The 21,595-nt window shown below is 43.1% G+C and overlaps 1 protein-coding gene across 2 annotated transcripts in view; it reads left to right on the top strand.

The window, feature by feature from the left end:
- sema3fb (sema domain, immunoglobulin domain (Ig), short basic domain, secreted, (semaphorin) 3Fb) overlaps positions 1–17,220 on the top strand; it is an 85,424-nt gene extending 68,204 nt beyond the window's left edge. Inside the window, exons 9-19 of one of the 2 annotated variants that reach the window (XM_060910229.1) lie at positions 206–345; positions 6,492–6,606; positions 10,772–10,841; positions 11,177–11,321; positions 12,458–12,680; positions 13,735–13,823; positions 14,006–14,047; positions 14,480–14,637; positions 14,752–14,819; positions 15,083–15,216; positions 15,305–17,220. In XM_060910229.1, the coding sequence (XP_060766212.1) occupies positions 206–345; positions 6,492–6,606; positions 10,772–10,841; positions 11,177–11,321; positions 12,458–12,680; positions 13,735–13,823; positions 14,006–14,047; positions 14,480–14,637; positions 14,752–14,819; positions 15,083–15,216; positions 15,305–15,721 (1,601 nt within the window). In that variant the 3' untranslated portion in view covers positions 15,722–17,220. Of the gene's footprint in view, positions 1–205; positions 346–6,491; positions 6,607–10,771; positions 10,842–11,176; positions 11,322–12,457; positions 12,681–13,734; positions 13,824–14,005; positions 14,048–14,479; positions 14,638–14,738; positions 14,820–15,082; positions 15,217–15,304 lie in introns of both variants that reach the window. The other variant, XM_060910228.1, reaches the window with a different exon arrangement.
- Positions 17,221–21,595: the final 4,375 nt, after the last annotated feature.

The raw sequence follows: 21,595 nt of genomic DNA on the forward strand, positions 1-21,595 counted from the left end.
GTTGTATCCATGCCTCAGCATGAATGAAGTTTCCATCCAACACCCTGTACGAGTACTTTAATTTGTCTTTGGGGATTCCCTTTCAGAAAAAAAGCTCCAAATAGAATTACTTTAGAATGCTAGAACTCTTAAACCAACCAAGAAAGCCTTGTGAACCCTGCTTTTGTTGAGAGTGCATTAATAATTTTCATTCTGTCTTGGCCAGACCCCTCGTTTGTGCACGTGCACCTCATCCCAGACAGTGCAGAGAAAAATGACGACAAACTGTACTTCTTCTTCCGTGAGAAGTCTTTGGAAATGGGCCAGAGTCCTAAATCAGAGTCGCGCATCGGACGCATCTGCCTGGTAAGTCAGACCTCGTCGTAAATGCCAGTGTGGTTCCTGTTCCCTAAAGGGTGAGGATTAGGGTTAGGCCTGTGTAGATGAGTACACAGGATATACTTCTCTTTGTTAAAGTACCGACAGGTGACTTATTCAAGGCTAAAACAACCTCAGTGGGGTCAGAAGGTGTTGCGCCACTGTGACCCACCAAAACAGCTTCAGTACTCCTACAAGAAGGCAACTGGACTTGCTTGAAATTCTTGAAGACGTTTCACCTCTCATCTGAAAGGCTTCTTCAGTTCTGTCTGACTGGTGGGGAGTTCCAGGTATTTATCCTCTAGTGGGCCAAAAGCAAACCTCAGGAGAGTCGTTGAGGTCACATGGGTCGTTGACCCTCTCAATCATCCTATAAGTGTTAGGTTCACTGGAGGCTGGGTGTGAACGGTGTTAGCAGCCTAGAGGGTTGTCCTAAATCAGAGTCGCCAGAGAAGACCAGTGGTTTTAAAGAGGAGTAAAAGAAGCCATTTTCATCAACTTGGAATGACCATCAGTGAACAGAGGAGGTGGTTTGAGACACCATTTATCAGCCACAAACAATGCAGTCCGCTGCACACTTCCCAGAAAACTGAATACACATCCACACCAAGATTCAGCTGACTTTAATGACTCACATGATGGCAGAGAGAGCCAATGACCCACAGATCACCCTAACGACCCTCGAGGCTGATAACACCGTTCACACCCGGCCTCCAGTGACCCTAACACCTACAGGATGACTGAGGCTACATCCACACGACAACGGCAACGAGATGTTATTAAAAAAATATCGCGTCCACATGGGCAACGGATCAGTAAAATATCAGGTACATATGGCAACGCAACGCTAGCTGAAAACGATGCAATACACATGCCACACTTCTAGGGGCGCTGTAAGACGGTCCCTTCGGAGACACCAGAACAATAGAAGAAGTAAGGACGCATGCGCATAAACTATTATGCGCGAGACTTCATATTAGCCACAAAGTCAGAAAAATCTGTTCGTAAAATTACATTATAATGACCAAATACAATGAAAAGTATTTTTCCAGTCTCACCTGTGAAAGGTAATTCCATGTGATTTCGTTTGGATGGCAAACCTGTTGGTACAGTTAAACGCAGCACATGAATGAGGCATCTTTATTCTCCGCTTTGACCCATCCAATATGGCGGCGAGGATGACGTACGATTCTACGCGGAAGGCGGCGTCTTTAATGGTCCGGAAAAAATTGAATGCTACACGTTGATGAATTAATTTGTTGTTCTACGCCCTTTTTGAGGAATGTATTGTAGGACTTAAACCAACATCTGAAGAGGTGAGATCGCTCCTTTTTTTCCTTATTTTTGCTGGTGGGATTGACTCTCTCTCTCTCTCTCTCTCTCTCTCTCTCACTTTGCACCATTACACAATAAATATTCACAGTGAAAATATTTTGTAAGCGCGTTTCATGAACCAAGTTATAGGATTTGTTGACAACTCGCATCGAGTTCGTTACACGTCTACCCGGCGTGAAGCACATGTGGTTGTGACGTCATCGTAAACAAATCCGTTCTACTCATCCAGACGACTTCGCAACGGCGCCATTGCCAGATCTTTCCACTCTGGAACCCGTTCTCAAAAGATTTCGTTTTGGGGCACCCAAAATGCCGGTGCCGTGTGGATGCCAGGCCGAAACGATAAACAATTTTATCGGATTCACCTGAATCCGTTGCCGTGTGGACAGGGCCTGAGAGGATCAACAACCCCTGTTACCTCAACAACACTCCTTAGGGTTGCTTTTGGTCCATTAGAGGATAAATACCTGGAACTCCCCACTAGTCAGACAGAACTGAAGAAGCCTTTTGGATGAGAGGTGAAACATCTTCAAGAATTTCAAGCAAGGCCAGTCACCTTCTTTAGCACCTATGGTTTACATTGACCTGGATGACTGAGAGCCTTCACAGACATACTCCTGCAAGTCTTTGGAATTGTACTGGAAGGATGGAACGATGTTCTTCCAAAAGATGTTCCCATAGATGTTTTGTTTTCACTCCACAATCCCACATTAAGCATTTTAAAGGGCTGTGATCTCGTGATGCAGATGATTTGCATCAAGTTCCATACCCATCAGTAAGGCTTCATTCACTTTGAATGGGGGTGGAGTCATCCTGGAATATACCACACCTATCAGGTGATCAGTCAGTAGAACTTTGTTTTGATGTGTGTCCCCAAACCAGAACTGAGCCACCGGACCTCTTTACAGGAAATAGTAAAAAGCTAATAATCAATACTGGACCCTGATTATGTCCAACTACTGCATCAGCCCTTTATTCGCTGAGTCAGGAATGTTGAAGTGCGATATCCAGATCTACAAGACTGGACTTTTGGAAATCATAACATCTGTCTGGTGGGTGGAGTATGGGGAGAAGGGAGTGCAATTGGAGAATGGGGGAAGGGGTGTGGTCTGTGGGATTAAAAACTGACGACCAAGTTAAAGGAAAGGTTAATTACGTGACAGTTACTATTAGTTTCCTACTAATGTAATGTTATTGGATTATTGTAGTGGTATTAATCAAACAAACAAACAAACAAACAAACAAACAAACACCTCCTAAAGTTTCATGTTAATTCTTGTTGTGGAACACATTCTTGGTAAAGATGGACGTCGTGAAAGATATTCGCCAGGTTTGACCACTTCGACTGACAAAGAATTCATTCCAAGAGAAACTCTGAACAATTAAAAACCGATAGCAATCGGGCCCGAGGTGCCATCTTAGAGGCGTCATCAACATGATGTCAATCAAAACTGCCTGAGAGATTAATATAACAAAAAACGATTTTTTTTTTCACTGAAACTTGACTCAAGTCTTGAGTCGTTGCTGTTTTCTTGCCACCAGAGCACCAAAGTCCTCAGATACCTCACCCCCCTTTTTAGACAACAGGACTGTCTGTTGATCCTAACCCTAGCCCTAACCTCATGACCTTTTGACCTTTCAGATTAGTCATCCTCACCCAAACCTGAATTTCTCTTGAAGTGCAGCGACGTTAATAAGGGCATAATGTCAGCATGGAAATGGAGGAGCTTTTAATTTAGTGCTGCTCCAGCAGCGAATCCCAAACGTGAAGCTTCACCACGGCGTCTTAATGAACCCGCAGCGTGCTGGGTAATCGAGCGGAAAAGTTAAAACAAATGCAGTGAGCACTTTGAGCCGCGAGGCACCACCACGAGCCTCTGTTATTCGCACTCAGAGACTGCTGTTTATCTTTAGGATCAGAGTGTGTGTGTGTGTGTGTGTGTGTGTGCACATCTGTGTGCGTGTTAATGCATTAGTGAGTATGTGTGCATGACCTTGGATTTGTGAGCGTTCTGAATTTTGTTTATGAGCAAAGGTTAGTCTGTGACCCCCCAACACACACACACACACACACACACACACACACGCACTTACTCACTCTCTCTCTCTCTCTCTCTGTCTTTTACTCTCTGCTTTATTATCACTCCCCAGAGACTCTCCGCCTCACATCTGCTTCCCTTTGCGTCTCCCCTCCCCTGTGCTCCCGTTCACCATCCGCTCTTGCTGAAGCTCACCAAACCGTCTAAAGTTTAAAACAAAAACGTTTTACCTGTAAATCAGCAGATATTCAGTATTAAACGCCACAGATTTAGTAATCATAGACATGCTGACGTTTCTGTAGCACATTTATTAAGGAGACATTTATTTAAAATTTATGGAAGGAGTCTTTAGTGAGGGGGAAAACCCGCCTCTTTCCAGCTGCTGTAACGTCAGTCATCGCCGTAACGAGAAGTGAATAAAAAGTCTAAAGGCTTGAACAGGATTGAATATTGAATATTGATGTCCCTGTTTAAACATGATGGATCGGCCTTTACCTCCTTTTCCGTCACTCCTCCTGTGGATGGGATTTCACACGTGACATGAAATATGCTGATGTGCAGCTGTTAGCGTGATCTACACACGCAGAGAAAGCTGATTAGCCGAGATCATGTCTTTATGGGATGTGACCCAGATGTCACACTCGCAGTCCATCAGAGTTTAAGACAACGTGCTTCGGGGAGGAGAATGAGTGAGTGAAAGGGTTCCAGGACATTCTGGGAATTGACTGACTGACTTTCTTTCTTTCTTTCTTTCTTTCTTTCTTTCTTTCTTTCTTTCTTTCTTTCTTTCTTTCTTACTAATTTTCTTTCTTACTAATTTTCTTTTTCTTTCTTTCTTTCTTTCTTTCTTTCTTTCTTTCTTTCTTTCTTTCTTTCTTTCTTTCTTTCTTTCTTTCTTTCTTATTTACTGACTTTCTTTCTAACTTACCTTCTTTCTTTCTTACTAACTAACTAACTTTCTTTCTTTCTTTCTTTCTTTCTTTCTTTCTTTTTCTTATTTACTGACTTTCTTTCTAATTTACTTACCTTTCTTTCTTTCTTTCTTTCTTTCTTTCTTTCTTTCTTTCTTTCTTTCTTTCTTTCTTTCTTATTTACTGACTTTCTAACTTACCTTCTTTCTTTCTTACTAACTAACTAACTAACTAACTAACTAACTAACTAACTAACTAACTAACTAACTAACTTTCTTTCTTTTTTCTTATCTTTCTCTGTCTCTCATTTTCTTTCTTACTAATTTTCTTTCTTTCTTTCTTTCTTTCTTTCTTTCTTTCTTTCTTTCTTTCTTATTTACTGACTTTCTTTCTAACTTACCTTCTTTCTTTCTTACTAACTAACTAACTTTCTTTCTTTCTTTCTTTCTTTCTTTCTTTCTTTCTTTCTTTCTTTCTTTCTTTTTCTTATTTACTGACTTTCTTTCTAATTTACTTACCTTTCTTTCTTTCTTTCTTTCTTTCTTTCTTTCTTTCTTTCTTTCTTTCTTTCTTATTTACTGACTTTCTAACTTACCTTCTTTCTTTCTTACTAACTAACTAACTAACTAACTAACTAACTAACTAACTAACTAACTAACTAACTAACTAACTAACTAACTAACTTTCTTTCTTTCTTTTTTCTTATCTTTCTCTGTCTCTCATTTTCTTTCTTACTAATTTTCTTTCTTTCTTTCTTTCTTTCTTTCTTTCTTTCTTTCTTTCTTTCTTTCTTTCTTTCTTATTTACTGACTTTCTAACTTACCTTCTTTCTTTCTTACTAACTAACTAACTAACTAACTAACTAACTAACTAACTAACTAACTAACTAACTAACTAACTAACTAACTTTCTTTCTTTCTTTCTTTTTCTTATTTACTGACTTTCTTTCTAATTTACTTACCTTTCTTTCTTTCTTTCTTTCTTTCTTTCTTTCTTTCTTTCTTTCTTTCTTTCTTATTTACTGACTTTCTTTCTAACTTACCTTCTTTCTTTCTTACTAACTAACTAACTCTTTCTTTCTTTTTTTCTTATCTTTCTCTGTCTCTCATTTTCTTTCTTACTAATTTTCTTTCTTTCTTTCTTTCTTTCTTTCTTTCTTTCTTTCTTTCTTTCTTTCTTTCTTTCTTTCTTTCTTTCTTATTTACTGACTTTCTTTCTAACTTACCTTCTTTCTTTCTTACTAACTAACTAACTAACTAACTAACTAACTAACTAACTAACTAACTAACTAACTAACTAACTTTCTTTCTTTCTTTTTTTCTTATCTTTCTCTGTCTCATTTTCTTTCTTACTAATTTTCTTTCTTTCTTTCTTTCTTTCTTTCTTTCTTTCTTTCTTTCTTTCTTTCTTTCTTTCTTTCTTTCTTTCTTTCTTTCTTTCTTTCTTTCTTTCTTTCTTTCTTTCTTTCTTTCTTTCTTTCTTTCTTTCACAGTTTTCTGTTTTTGTTCCTGATCTTTGCTGCATTGTTTTATGGTGACTCTGTTACACTTTTTATTCTCTCATAGTTCTTTTTCTTGATTTTCATCTCTCTCTCTCTCTCTCTCTCTCTCTCTCTTTGGAAGGAAGCAGATGGGAGTTCTATGCAGTAAAAGTGGACAGTGTGTTTATGGTCCCGTCTTTCTTACCAGAGCTCACTAACCCCTCTCCCCTTCTTCCCTTTCTCTCGGGACACGAGGCAGTGTTTGTGGTTCGCATGGAGCCCGTGATGTTTACAACACACCAACCTGTGTTTACATTCAGAGGAGATTGCTATAGAATGCCTTAATTGATCATGTGTGTGTGTTCTCAGAACGATGATGGTGGTCACTGCTGCCTGGTGAACAAGTGGAGCACGTTCCTCAAAGCTCGCCTCATCTGCTCTGTCCCCGGGGCCGATGGAATCGAAACACACTTCGACGAGCTCAGTAAGACTCGGTTTCTGCTTTCTTTTCTTCTTCCGTTGTATCTCTCTTTCTTTTACTGTTTATTTAACTAATATTTTTTTTCTCTTGATGATGACAATGCGTCCATACAAGTGAAGATATCAAGAAGAAAGCAAAACTTTATTCAAAGGCTGTAATAAGGTCATAGATTAGCTGATAAGGAAATTATTTTATAGTAAGCAACATAATGACGGATTGTGAGCAGACTGAAGAGAAACACATCAGGTAATGACAGAGGAGAAGCAGGTCTGAGAAGTTCACTGAAGTAGCAGCTCAGAGCACTGAGGAAGCAGTTCGGGTAAGGGCACTGAGGAAGCAGATTGGGTAAGGGCACTGAGGAAGCAGTTTGGGTAAGGGCACTGAGGAAGCAGATCGGGTAAGGGCACTGAGGAAGCAGATCAGGTAAGGGCACTGAGGAAGCAGATCGGGTAAGGGCACTGAGGAAGCAGTTCGGGTAAGGGCACTGAGGAAGCAGATCGGGTAAGGGCACTGAGGAAGCAGATCAGGGAAGAGCATAGAGAAAGGAAATTTGGTAAGAACATGAAAGAAGCAAATCAGGGAAGAGCATGCAAGAAATAGATTGGGTAAGGGCATCAAGGAAGTCGATCAGGTAAGGGCACAGATGAAGGAGATAGGGTAAGGGCAGAAGATTTGGGAAGGGCATGGATGACACATTTTGAATAAGGGCCTTGAGGAAGCAGATTAGGTAAGGCCATGAAGGAAACAGATTGGGTAAGGGCCTGGAGAAAGCAGACTGAATAGGGCCAATAATGACACGGGGGATTGGGCACAGATCAAGTAATGATATGTGGGACACACATAATGACATTCGATGGTGTTTGGGGTTGAAGTTAAATTAAGGACATGGCACACAGATCGGGTAACGGGGTGCAGGACATGCATGTGGCCTGGGGATTCAGATCAGGTAAGGACGGGGCGATGCGAATCAGAAAATTCCAATCATCCCAAATCTGTTTTTCTTTTATTCCTCTTTTATTCGAGCTCTGGGAGTCTTTCTGTTTCTCTCCTGCTCCCTTAATATTCTCTCTCTCTCTCTCTGTGTATGTGTGTGTGTGTGTGTGTGTGTGTGTGTGTTATTCTCTCTGTTTTTCTTTCCTTACCCAATCTAATAAAGAGTCGTGTACTTTCTTGGATTGCTTTGGCCTTCAGAGGTGATTAGTTTCTCCACTCAGAGCTTATAAACCAGTTTCACTCGTTGTTAGCAGGAGCTCTGGTATGCAGGGGATTTCAGTGTGTGTTGTACGGAGCTGTTTTAATAACGCCATAAAGCTGTAGTGCAGTATGACATCGACTAATGAATAACCTCATGCTGGCCATCCTGACAAAAGAGAGAGAGAGAGAGAGAGAGAGAGAGAGTGTGTTTGTTGCTTGTTAGGTGCTTGTTAGTGCTTTGTGACAGCTCCAGATCTAAAGAACCGGATCTCTCTCTCTCTCTCACACACACACACACACACACACACACACACACACACACACACAAAGCAAAAGAATGGATTATTTTATATCAGGTTATCAAGAAATTTTAGCTCATACTGCATTTATGGTTCGCAGTAAAACCTCTAATATTCTGGTGATCAGTGAAATGAATATATTTCAGGTAAAAGCGACAGATTAACCATTAATCATCACCCCAAATCCCCAAGAGCCCGGAGCCGAGACAGCGCCCTCCGGCACCCAGCCATTTGTTTTGCTTTTCCTTGAGCATCAGTGTATAGAGGAGTGTGTGCTCTGTGTGATGGAACGTGGCCTGCAGCTGCTCTCCGTGTGTGTGTGTGTGTGTGTGTGTGTGTGCACCACGTTAAGAGATTAGGGGAGTTTTCACAGGTGGAGTGTGTTAAAGCCCTGGCAGGTTCATCCCCAATGAGCGAGCTCTGGCTGAGGTAAACTCGGCCCCGTCTCATTTCACAACGCGCTGAACGGATCGCAGCACCGGCTTAAGGGGGTCAACTTCATAAAGCGTGAGAGAGGAGAAGACGTATTAGCACACAGACCGGCCAAGAAACGTTCCACTAATGTGGAGAGATGATCTGAATGATGAGAGTGAAGCATGCGAGTGTGTGAAGACTGATAACGGAGTGAGAGAGAGATGGATAGAGAGGATGAATGAGCAGAAGAAAGTAATGTGTACCACATGCAGGATCTGTTTTTTTGACCCTCACTAACGAGTTAAAAGAGTTTCTGAAGCGTCTATATTTTCTGAGATAGTTGCTTGATGGATGACCAACTGTCTGATATCTGAAATATATATTTAAAGCAGAACACGATTCAGTATATTTGTCAAGTCAAGTCAAGTTTATTTGTATCGCGCTTTTAACAATAAACATTGTCGCAAAGCAGCTTTACAGAATTTGAACGACTTAAAACATGAGCTAATTTTATCCCTAATCTATCCCCAATGATGAAGCCTGTGGCGACGGTGGCAAGGAAAAACTCCCTCAGACGACATGAGGAAGAAACCTGGAGAGGAACCAGACTCAAAAGGGAACCCATCCTCATTTGGGCAACAACAGACAGCATGACTATAACATTAACAGTTTTAACATGAAGTCAGTTTCGTTGATGTTATAAACTCTTCATTGATGGAAACTTGAGTGCAAAACTGTTCATGACAACTGCAGTCCTAAAGTTAGCAAGTCAACTGTAGTCCCCAGGCATAAAAGCATTACTGTAAGAGTCCAGAGCGTCCTCCAAGTGTGACTTTCAACTGTCCACATGGGGCCGTCCTCCACAGGAGCGATGTGATGAGACTCCAACCAGACACAGGGCACCAGGATGGATCAGGCAGGTCCGAGGAGCAGAAGAGGCCAGCATCTCGATCCCAGGACCAACATGTAACTCAGAGGGACAGATTTGGGGGGGGGGGAGAAAACACAGGTTGTTAGGTATGCCCAATGTCAGCTGAATAAGTGTAGGCAACAGGTGTCAATGTCTAATAATAACAAGTATTAAATCTGTGTGGTAGGCTCGCAGAGACGAGAGTCCTGACATCAGGCATAAAACACAACAATGGCATGTTAATATGGTTAAAAAATATCATGACCTGCTCTGGCTGGATGCTTGAATGGGTGATGGGTGCACACTCCTCAGCAATGAGACAGTTGGAATTATAGATCAGAGCGAGTGCAGGCAGATGCAGATGGGACCCTTAGGGCTGGCCAAGACAATTCAGTTACATTTCACCGGGTCTGGGACATGCGACATAATGTCTGATTTTTAACCACCTCCTTCACTGGGACAGACTGGCACACAGAGGCCACGCCTCCTTCACTGGGACAGACTGGCACACAGAGGCCACGCCTCCTTCACTGGGACAGACTGGCGCACAGAGGCCATGCCTCCTTCACTGAGACTGGCATACAGAGGCCATGCCTCCTTCACTGGGACAGACTGGCACACAGAGGCCACGCCTCCTTCACTGAGACTGGCATACAGAGGCCACGCCTCCTTCACTGGGACAGACTGACACACAGAAGCCACGCCTCCTTCACTGGGACTGACAGACATAGGCCACGCCTCCTTCCCTCTTCACTGCGAGATCATTTCTGTTCTTTTTATTCCTCACTTGTGAACAGTAATGAACGCTGTATAGCCTCAGTGAGTGTGTGCGCTGGATGGAAGTGTTTTAATGATCATATTTACACACCACCATTCCCTCTGACACGCCGTGTGTGTGTGTGTGTGTGTGTGTGTGTGTGTGTGTGTGTGTGTGTGTGAGCGGCTCACTGGGAATATTAATGCGAGTGTGTGTTTTGTGTGTTTTATGATTTCATTTGTGATGCAGAGTTTTCACACCACTTTACAGAGGCACACTTCCTCAATACACCACACTCTCTCTGTCTCTCTCTCTCAATTTGCCAAGGCGTGCAATGGCATGTTAGCTTTACTTGGTTGCTCCTCCTCATATAAATGTGTTTTATGAGTGTACACACACACACACACACACACACACACACGCGCGCGCACATTCCTTACTCATTAGGGAGTTTTACCCCTCTCTATGAGTGATTTAAGACCTGCAAATATTAGTGTGTGTGCGTGTGTGTGTGCACTCACTGAGGAATGTGTGTGTATGTGTTTTTCTGACTCTTACACTAACACACCATTTGTGTGTCTGTGTGTGTTTTAGGAGACGTGTACATACAACCTACGCAGGACACCAAGAACCCGGTCATCTACGGGGTCTTCTCTGTCTCTGGGTGAGTGTGTGTGTGTGTGTGTGTGTGTGTGTGAAGCTGAAAGAAGTTTTTTTTTTTTTTTTTTCCCAGCTGATTCTTTTCAGATATTAACCCTCTGTGTCCCACATGCCATCGTTTAAGCCACAGTGTTCTGTGCGATACACATTAGAAAGCCTGAAACAGGAAGTGGCCATCCTTATTTCCTCTGTAGAGCTGCTCTGTTTTTCCTCACCGAGTTGTTTGATGGAAAGCTGTCACTCAGTAGCCCTGTTGCCTCTTTAAGCCCTGTGTGGGAGAAACTCAGGATCTTTCTACCCGAGTCATTTTTCTGACCGTACTTCTGTGTGTCCCCACAGCTCGGTGTTTAAAGGCTCGGCAGTTTGCGTTTACTCCATGGCTGACGTTCGGATGGTGTTTAATGGACCGTTCTCACACAAGGAGGGTCCAAACTACCAGTGGGTGGCGTACACGGGAAAAATCCCTTACCCACGGCCAGGAACGGTGAGCCACCATATTATCCTCACTCCTCACACAAATCCAAACATCAAGGCTACGCTTTCAGTTTTGTCCACTCTGATTTTTGTGTGTGTTCTTGGGCCAGCATCAAAATACAAGTGTTTATTACATCACCGGTTGTACATAGTCACACAGACTATGAATACCTCAGTATATGTCAAAAACAATCATCCAAAACATGAAATTTTACTTTGAGCAAAAAGTGTAAATGGCGTTCCACAGGTGTCAGTACTAAGACCTCTTTAGCTCAAAGAAAAAAATTTAAAAATAGTAACCTTGAGTATGAAATAACATCTGGGTCTTTTAAACCAACCAGAAAGCAGGTCATGGGTGAGCTGGAGCCAATCACAGCTAACTGTAGATGAAAGGCGGAGTTCATCCTGGGCAGGTCACCAATATATCACAGGGTGAAACACAATGATTCACACTCACTTTCAGACCTCTGGGCAATTTAGAGTAACCAGTTGATCTCATCCGCATGTCTTTGGGCTGTGGGAGGAAACCGGAGCACAGGCATGAAGAGAACATTCAAACTCCACACAGAAAGAGTCCAGTCAGCTATGAGTTTCGAACCTGGAACCTTCTTGCTGTGAGGCAGCACCTAGTAATTTATAACATTTGTATGTTGTATACCAAGGAAAATACTGACTTCAAAATGTGGACTTGTACCTTGTAGTATGTTACAGTTCGGGTTTTTTTAATCACTTTCAAATCCACGTGGTGTTCTCCAGGTGTCAGTACTCTGACCGTTTTCAGTTAAAAGAAAGCACTTCATATTAGTACCCTGGAGTACAGAATAGTTTGATAATTTGTGTCTTGTACACCAACCAGAAATGACATGGACACTGGAGATTATTGTTTTACTTTGAAATGTAAATTGAAAGTACAGCAGGTGTACATCAGGTGTTAGTGCTCAGCCCTTTCACATGACCTTCATGCGAGGACACGTTAGTGCCTTTGTGGGTATCCAGTGTTTTGGTCAAATACACTCTCAAGGAAACAAGCTGATCCTGACTGTCTTTTTGATTGTACATTTTGGCACCTGTGTTTAATTCCTACTGAGAGTGACGTGAACATGCGTGCCAGCTCTTTGCTAAGAGATTTCCTCCGTCTCTCCTCAGTGTCCTGGAGGAACCTTCACCCCTAACATGAAGTCCACCAAGGATTACCCCGACGAGGTCATCAACTTCATGCGTAACCACCCCACCATGTACAACTCGGTGTATCCCGTCCACAAGCACCCTCTGGTGGTCAGGACCAACGTGGACTACGAGTTCACCACCATCGCTGTTGACCAAGTGACGGCAGCCGACGGAAGCTACGAGGTCCTCTTCCTGGGAACTGGTGAGTCTTCACAAGGTGTTTCGCTGTAGTGCTTTTCAGGTCCCAACACTAGAATCAAGCTAGCTGGACTCTCACTTGTTTTTGGGTCTTGCGGTGTCTTCCAGCAGCTCCATGTTCCTCGACTCTATCCGTCCGTCCTGCTCTTTCAGCTAAACGCTCAGACCAAAGAATGCAACCTTTCAATCACAGCGTACCTTGTTTCAAAGGTGCGACCGCAGCCTTACCTTCGCCACATGCTCTCCTGAAAGATGAGTTGAGCCCGAAGAGCCGTTAAAACAGACACCAACAAAAGGCTGGATTTAAGCAGGAGAGGAGTGCAAATGCTTGAATGTGATGGGGATAAAAGCAAGAAGAAAGCGAGAGTGAGAGAGAAAGACCTATTTGAAAGCTTTAATGAAGAGGGGATCAGCTTAATCTGTCCTCGGTTTCAGTTTGCGGTTTTACAAGGCACTCAGCTCCACAGAGACAAAAGAAACATGGCTAAAAGGGAAGATAATATCGACTAAAAAGGGATCTTAGACGGAGCTTACCTTAAGGGTCATGACTCCCCCTGCTAAATTAGTGTTTTGGATTACAGTGGAATGGGACGGTGTGGAACTTAATAGCTTCCAGTTGACAATAAAGCCTCTTGCGCTTTTCGAAGCGAGCCCCGTAATCTCCATTTTGTTACATTTCAGTCAGTTGGAGTGTTTGTTGTGTTGTAATGTCAGCTTCTGTTGTACTGCCAAGCTGTGTGTTGGCTGCGTGGACCCCAAGTGATTATATGGAGAGAGAGAGAGAGAGAGAGAGAGAGAAAGAATAATACAAAAATAAATACCCCCACCAATAATTGTTCTGATTAAATATAGCTACAAGCAGCAATGAGGGGGCCAAGCAGACCCGCAGAGAGAGAGAGAGAGAGAGAGGAAAAAAACAATTCATACCCAGTCAGGGTGAAGAATTCACTGATGGAACCTGATCCCAGATCAGTCCTTGTGATGTTTAAAGATAATGTGTGTGTGTGTGTTGCGTGAAGCTTGGTGTGTGTAACACTTACGGTGGTGATGTGTTCCAGACAGAGGCACGGTGCAGAAGGTGATTGTTTTGCCCAGAGACGACCTGCAGACAGAAGAGCTCATCCTCGAGGAGGTGGAGGTGTTCAAGGTGAACTTTCTGCTTCCTTTCCAAAGCCTTATTTTCTTTTTCTTTCTTTCTTGGCTTTCTTTATTTGTGTCTTTCTTATTCATTTTGCTGTATGAGCCTGCTTGTTCAAACTTTTTTCTGACACACACTCGTGTTTAAATTCTCTCTCTCTCTCTCTCTCTCTCTCTCTCTCTCTCTCTCAGGTCCCGACTCCAATTACGACCATGAAGATTTCGTCTAAAAGGGTAAGGCCAAGACCTCATACAGCTCTTAAACCCTCATGTTCCAGAGTTAAAGTGTTGAGCAGAGAGCGGACAGAAACACATGCAGAACAGATTTATCTAAACCTCAGGCTCTGGGCTTACACTCGATCTATCTTCTGTGCGTGGCCATAACTCACAACCCCCTCTGGTGTGTTAGAGTAACGATACAGAGCTGCAGCACTGACACTGTGCATTCATAAAACCGTGGCGAGTTCAGCATGTCCTCCGCTCGCTCTTTTATTGCTGCAAAAAAAAAAAAGGTTCCCAGGTTGGAGTTTGGCCTTGTTAGAACATGCTGCAGCGAATGACGAGATTTTCAACAATAACAGCGTTGTCGGTTTCTGAATTACTCGAGTGGAATTATTCATCCCTGATGTTCTGATGTTGACGTCTTGTTTTTGTTGTTGTTTACAGCAACAGCTGTACGTGGCGTCAGTGGTGGGCGTGACCCAGCTCGCGCTGCACAGGTGTGGTGTGTACGGCGAGGCATGCGCTGACTGCTGCCTGGCCCGAGACCCGTACTGCGCCTGGGACGGCAAATCCTGCTCCCGCTACTCAGCCTCGCACAAGAGGTGAGCGACCACACACTCCGCAACACGCAATCACGTTTTTACGTTTTTTTTTTTTTAATTCCACCGGAGAACAAATGAAATATCCATTTCTTTTCAACACTGGCTGCCTTTTAGGCGCAGTCGGAGACAGGACGTTAAGTACGGGAACCCGATACGGCAATGTCGTGGCTACAACTCCAACAGTGAGTCCCTGCGACATCACACTCAACGTCCACAACACTGTTTCGTGCTGAGAGACACCAGTGCACATGTCAACTCTGTTCACACTCACATTCTGTTTATATGTCACGTTATTTAATCACTGGGCATCAGTAGATCACATCTCAACACATCATGAGTACTTACAGATAATGTCGCGTGTGCGTGTGTGTGTGCGTGTGTGTGCGTGTGTGTGCGTGTGTGTGCGTGTGTGTGCGTGTGTGTGCGTGTGCGTGTGTGTGTGTAGTCAATAAGAACACTCTGGAGACGGTGCAGTACGGTGTGGAGAGCAGCAGCACGTTTCTGGAGTGTCAAGCCAGATCTCCGCACGCCACCATCAAATGGCACTTTCACAAGGACAAAAGTGACAGGAGGAGAGAGGTACACACACACACACACACACACACACACACACAGTTGCAACATGGAAAACAATGCAAAATTATTAATCTCTCTCTCTCTTTCTCAGGTCCGTTCAGATGGACGTGTGCTGAAGACGGATCAGGGTTTGCTCCTGCGATCTCTCCAGCCGTCCGACTCGGGCGTGTACGTCTGCACGGCTACCGAGAAGAACTTCAAGCACACGCTGATGAAGCTGCAGCTGGTGGTGCTGTCGAGCCAGGCGGTGAACAGCGTGCTCCTGGAGAGCGGCTCTCAGCCCCAGACGAGTGCGTGGACGCCCAGCACCGGTCAGTACCGGGAGCTTCTCAGCATCCTCAGCCAACCCAAGATGGGCCTCATCAACCAGTACTGCCACGACTACTGGCAGCTCGGGGACGCGCTCCGAGACAGCGGCGGCGTCAAACCCAGCGAACTCAACGAGCAGAAGAAACCGCGCAGCCGCCGGCATCATGGCGAAGTCCACGAGGACGAGGAGGAGACATGAGGACCTCCGTGACGCTTCCAGAGACTTGACCGTGAGCGCGATGGAGGGAAAAACGCGACGTTTCTGAACTTTTACCAGAGCGAACAGATGTCCCAGATGTTATAACGCGTAAAGAATATCATACACAGTATTTATTGTAGGTTGTAAATAGTATAATTCTGTGGATTTCTTTGTACTTAAATAGAAAAAAAGTAAAAAAGAAAAGAATGCTCTTTGTCTATAGGGCAGATATTATTGTTATATCATTTTTATTGTCGTTAACGAGGAACAAAAATCTATCGGGCATTGACGGGCGTTTTCATCTCGACTCGAGCGTTTGGACTTGATTAAAAAAACAAAAGAAGAGGCGGGACTGTGCTGTCTGCAGGAACATGAGAAGAGACTTTATTTCCGACAGACAGAGGGGGAAGACGTCGTTCCGAAGCCCGGTGGGTGTGTTCTGGGTCGGCTCATCAGCACGTCGTTCATGCAGTCTTCCCTTATTTCTGAGCTCATCGTATATATATGCACATAATGTTCGACATGATTGCACAAAAGGAGCAGGGAGTGATGAGTGAGTGATGAGTGATGATGGGCACAGCGCAGTCGTCATTTCCCCGACTCCAGCCTGGAGACTTGCTTAGGGATGAAAACGTGCATTCGGTTTGTTCTGCTCCTGATGAAATTTGTGACGATGTTTGAAACCACTGCAGACTGACTCTGAGGGCTTCACCTCTCACCTCTCACCTTTACCACTTCCGTAAAGAAGAAAAGCACAAAGTGACTCGTTACGTCACTCGACAGTGAAGCACACATGATTACAGACCCGTAACAGTCTCGGATTATACACAGGGAAACTCACAACATGACAGCAAATCGTTACTTCCCCCGTGTTCTTGCGTACCGTATTTTCTGGACTGCATTAGTGTCACTGTTCCACGCGCATTCATTACTGTTATTATAGAAGGCTTTATACTCCAGCATTCAGGGATTAATCAGACGGATTAATTGACATAATTTTCAGGCTTTTCTGAAACACTAAAAGGATTAAAAACTAAATACACAAAAAATAAAATGTGATTTACGCAGCGATGTTTTTTTTTTTTTTTTTTTCCAGAAAATACGGTACTCATCAGGAAGTTGGATTTCACTGTGTGCATGACTGATGTGTTTGTAATACTGTTATTTAAAAAAAAAATCCCCCCGTTATACATTTACGGCAAACTGAGAGATCAAATAAATTCCCCAAGAACAACGATGCACTCATCCAGTCCTGTGTGGGACTGAGACTGTCCTGAGGGAAAACCACGTGTATCTTTCCACATCTGTATCTTTCCTTCGGCTCACAGCAGGAGGGAAACGGTTGTACAATTTCTTGCTCTTGCCTTCTTTCATCATCACTTTTTACGACTCGATGCACAGGTGATGTGATTGTAATGATTCGTGTAAATGATGACCCCACCCCCCTCTTCTTGTTGGTGTTGCTGACTAATAAATTAAAGCTCTATATTTTATAGTAATCCGATGTTTAACTTATTTTTCACTGAAATCTCATGTAGGAACGGTACAGCTACGAGAAACATCAATCATTCACAGAATGTTAATGAAAAACTAATCGCAACAACCCGTCATTTTTGCTTTGCTACAGGATAAAGCGGCTAGAGATAATGAGATGAGATGAACACTCTGATGATAGCCTCACTGAAACGGTTAATAATTGAAGTGAAACTGTGTGTTTTTAAAACAGACTGGCTCACATGATGACTTTTCGAACTCTCACCCTGCCTGACTGCTCCACTGTCACCCCTGAACCTGAACCCAGGAAGATTTTGCTCTGTGGAAAACCTCTGTTTTACTGCGGGCTTGAGGGCCCAGGAAATTTGAGGTCAGAATTTCTAACACAGGAACTTTATCCCAGGAACATCTGCCCAGAAAAATATGCTTTGGTACTGCAGCCCAAGAATGAGCTGAATTTCAGAATTGAGCCTGGAAACTTCAGCAGAGGAATTTTGAGTCCAGGAACTTTTGCCAAAACATCAGATGCTAAGTTTCAGAACTTTGCCCCAAGAATTTCAAGTCAAGTGCTTTTGAAAGGTAATGCCATCAAAACTCTCAAACTTTCAGTTGAAAGACTTGGAACTTTGAGTTCCATCAAACTCCAAGCACTGGAATTTTTTCTCAGGAGGTTCAAGCCATCACTGATGTTGGTTCAGAGCTGGGTCAACTTGTAAACTTTCTAAAAACCGGTTTGCTTTTCCACAGGCGATGGAGCCACCATAGTCCCATGTCATGACGTCACTGTAGACGTCTGTTTAACGTCTCCACTTTCCCAACAACATCAGTGCCAAGTCCAACACCAACAACCATGGTGGACTACTGGATTAGGTGGACTATACACTATACTGATGTTTTTTTCTCTTTTTAAATCGCAGCTGCAAAGTATTAGTTGGTCTTGTTGGTCACGATAATCAAACACCCAGCCCCTGATGTAAGTGGTTCTTGGTTCAAGACCAGCAAAGTGTCTGTGTTGTGCTCAAACCAGTTTTCCTGGCTGAGAGCCAGTTCTTTGGCTGTTGAAATGTGAAGAACTGGTTCGAGACCAGTCACCAGCCCTGGAACTGCCTTCTTGGAAAAGGGATACACAAAATCCTAGGTGCTAAAGAAGGCAACTGGACTTGCTTGAAATTCTTGAAGATGTTTCACCTCTCATCCGAAAAGCTTCTTCAGTTCTGCCTGACTTGTGGGGCGTTCCAGGTATTTATCCTCTAGTGGACCAAAAGCAACCCTAAGGAGAGTCGTTGAGGTCACATGGGTCGTTGACACTCTCAGTCATCCTGTTGGTGTTAGGTTCACTGGAGGCCGGGTGTGAACGGTGTTAGCAGCCTAGAGGGTCATTAGTGTGATCTGTGGGTTGTTGGCAGACAGAACTGAAGAAGCCTTTCGGATGAGAGGTGAAACGTATTCGAGAATTTAAAGTAAGTCCAGTTGCCTTCTTTAGCACCTACGGTTTATGATGACCTGGTTGACTGAGAACCTTCACAGATATAGATACACAAAATCTCAAAAACTTGAGTCTTGAAATTTTCAGTCAGAAACTTGAGCCATAGAATGTTGAGTCCAGGAACTTGAGACCAAAGCCCAGGAACCTTTATCCCTGGACCAGTGAATCCAGGGAGTTAAATCCCATGAACCTGAGACCAAAAAAGGTCAAGAACCCAAGAGCAGCAATGTTAGGCTGTAAACTACACCCAACAATTTAAGACGAGGAACTAAAGGTGAGGATCTTTGAGCTTGGAAACATTGAGCTCTGAAAGTTAAACACCGTTACGTCCAAGAAAATAGTGTCAGGCATGGCACTTTGAGTCCAGGAACTCCAGAAACCCAAAACATTACAAATGGAGCTTTTCAAACTGCAGTGTTTTTCCTGCTGATGGTTACCATAGAAACTGCAAAGCGACCAGGAACCCTGAAGTCAAGTTCAAGCATCAAATTTGGCCCACAGTGGAACCATCGGGCTTTTCAGAATTTATTTTGAGTAGATGTTAAAAAGCTCTATTCAAGTTTGAGGCCCAAGAACACTGCAGTGATCCAAACAGCTGCTTTTCAAAGACGTCGTGACGCATCACAGGAAACCCACATCACATCTTCTCAGTACAACGTGCCTTTTACACGAGCCTCCTTTCTTTCGTTATCTGATCTGAGGCATGGGTCTCACTGGAGCCACTGTCTGACCTAAGCATTTTACCCAGAATGCCAGTCTGTCCCCGAAGGAGCACTGAACCAGGAGCCCACTCGGGACGCTTATCTCTGAGGCATCTAGTTCTCCAGTCACGCCTTCAGTCTTCATCTGAAAAAGAATTTGCTCATTGTCAAGTGTTCTCCGTCTCCTGTGTTATGGTTTTGCTTGCGTGCTTCTGCATTCAGACCGTTCTCCTTCAACGACATCGACACAGGAAATGGTTTGACACCTTTATAAGTGTTACTCATGTTACTGTAAACGCTGTTTGTTTGTCTTTTGCGTGGCATCAGATCACAGATCAGGTGACTCATCTCTGATGGGGTCTTTCTGAACACACGATAAACAGGGGTGTGATGGCACAAAATCAGACCAGAGGGGTTCAGAGAACGAGGTCGGTTTGGCTTCTTGTCAAACCGCATCATGACCTTCGGAGGCACAGGGTCTTCATGTGAAAGGTCATATCAGATGATGACGTCTTCCGAGAGCTCGTGACTGGACATACTGACTTGAATGTAAAGTTTCCTGGCAGTGAGTTATTTTCAAAACACTCCATCACAGAGTGTAATGTGCTGTATGAACCACTAGAGGGCAGCATTTACCAAACATTTCATCTCCCCCTTCACAAATTTGCTTCGATTTCAGACAGAATTCAGTGTTTATTTCTGAAAGCCAGACCAGGGCTTGATGTATTTTCCACTGTTTCCACTCTTTGTTATGGCGGATTGACGTCATTGGTCACATGACCAGAGGTACTGATATTGTTATTTTGATGAAATTCTCCTGCACCATCCACTGGGAGAACTCCTGATTCCCAGTGCACAGGACTGAACTCAGTTCTCATAAAAACTAAAAATTCTACAAGGTTACAAATACATTATGCTTTGAGAAAAAGATAAACTGTAAAGGTAACATTTTAAAAATCAGAATAATTTTGTCAAGTAAAATGAACTGAATCAAATTGCTTCCAGTAAAAAATAAAAAAATCAGCAATTATTGGATGCTGTTTGTTCACCTCAGGAACGAAAAGGGAAATTTTGGGCTCGTTTATTTTACTTTATTTTTATTTTATTATTGTTTTTGTTTGTTTTTGTGAAAATAACAATTCTCAGGAATGAAGCAGATCATCTTTTCTGTTTCTTTCTTTTCAAATTCTCTATTTTTAATAAAAAATTTTAAAAAAAATTTCCCGGTCCAAATCCTGTGCTCTGATTGGCTGGCAAGCGGGTCCGTATCCTACGGTACGGACCCCGGTTACGGACCTCTGGCGACTCGCTCGTTCACAACAATGACAAACATAGTAGCATTTTTTGTCAACATTTATTTTCGCATTTCTCAGGAGAATAGCATTAATTTTACAGCATGGATAGCGATAACGACAGTGTTCACAGCGAAAGCGAGTTTTACTACCCTGAGGAAGAAGAAATAAAAGAAAACATTTCAGGAGAAAGCTAAAAACCTCTAACTGTTGCTAACGCTGAGCAAAAACATGGCTGAATCCTGAATGACTCAATTTTGTATAAATAGGGGACTACATAGGTGGCAAAATGTAGTTTTTTTTCCTGCCATGGAAGTGCACTTGTATACCGAGGAGGAAGCAATTTGTATTACAGCCGTGAATGAGGATTCAAAATGGCGGCTCGGCTCGGTTTTCCCTTTCGGGCGCTCTCGTTTTCTGTTAGAATTTGGTAAAGAAAAAAATAAATATATTATTTACCAGCTTAAGGTCGGTCCGTATGGTGAAATACCGTGACCTCGGCCTTGAATACTGACCTCGGCCCAGAGGGTCTCACTCAATACTTTCAAGACCTCGGTCATGGTATTTCACGATACGGACCTCCCAGCTGGTAAATAACATATATGTATTAATGAATTACTGAAATAATTTGATAAACATACAGGATAATATTTCTGATTCATTCAGAGGGAAAATAACTCTGTGGTATGAAGGTGGTGATTTGGTTCAGAAGTCGTTTCACAGAAGGTTGTGGATCAGAATCTACAGTGGTGCTTGAAAGTTTGTGAACCCTTTAGAATTTTCTATATTTCTGCATAAATATGACCTAAAACATCAGATTTTCACACAAGTCCTAAAAGTAGATAAAGAGAACCCCGTTAAACAAATGAGACAAAAATATTATACTTGGTCATTTATTTAT

Source organism: Neoarius graeffei, chromosome 26, assembly GCF_027579695.1.
Source record: "Neoarius graeffei isolate fNeoGra1 chromosome 26, fNeoGra1.pri, whole genome shotgun sequence".
Classification (NCBI taxonomy): domain Eukaryota; kingdom Metazoa; phylum Chordata; class Actinopteri; order Siluriformes; family Ariidae; genus Neoarius; species Neoarius graeffei.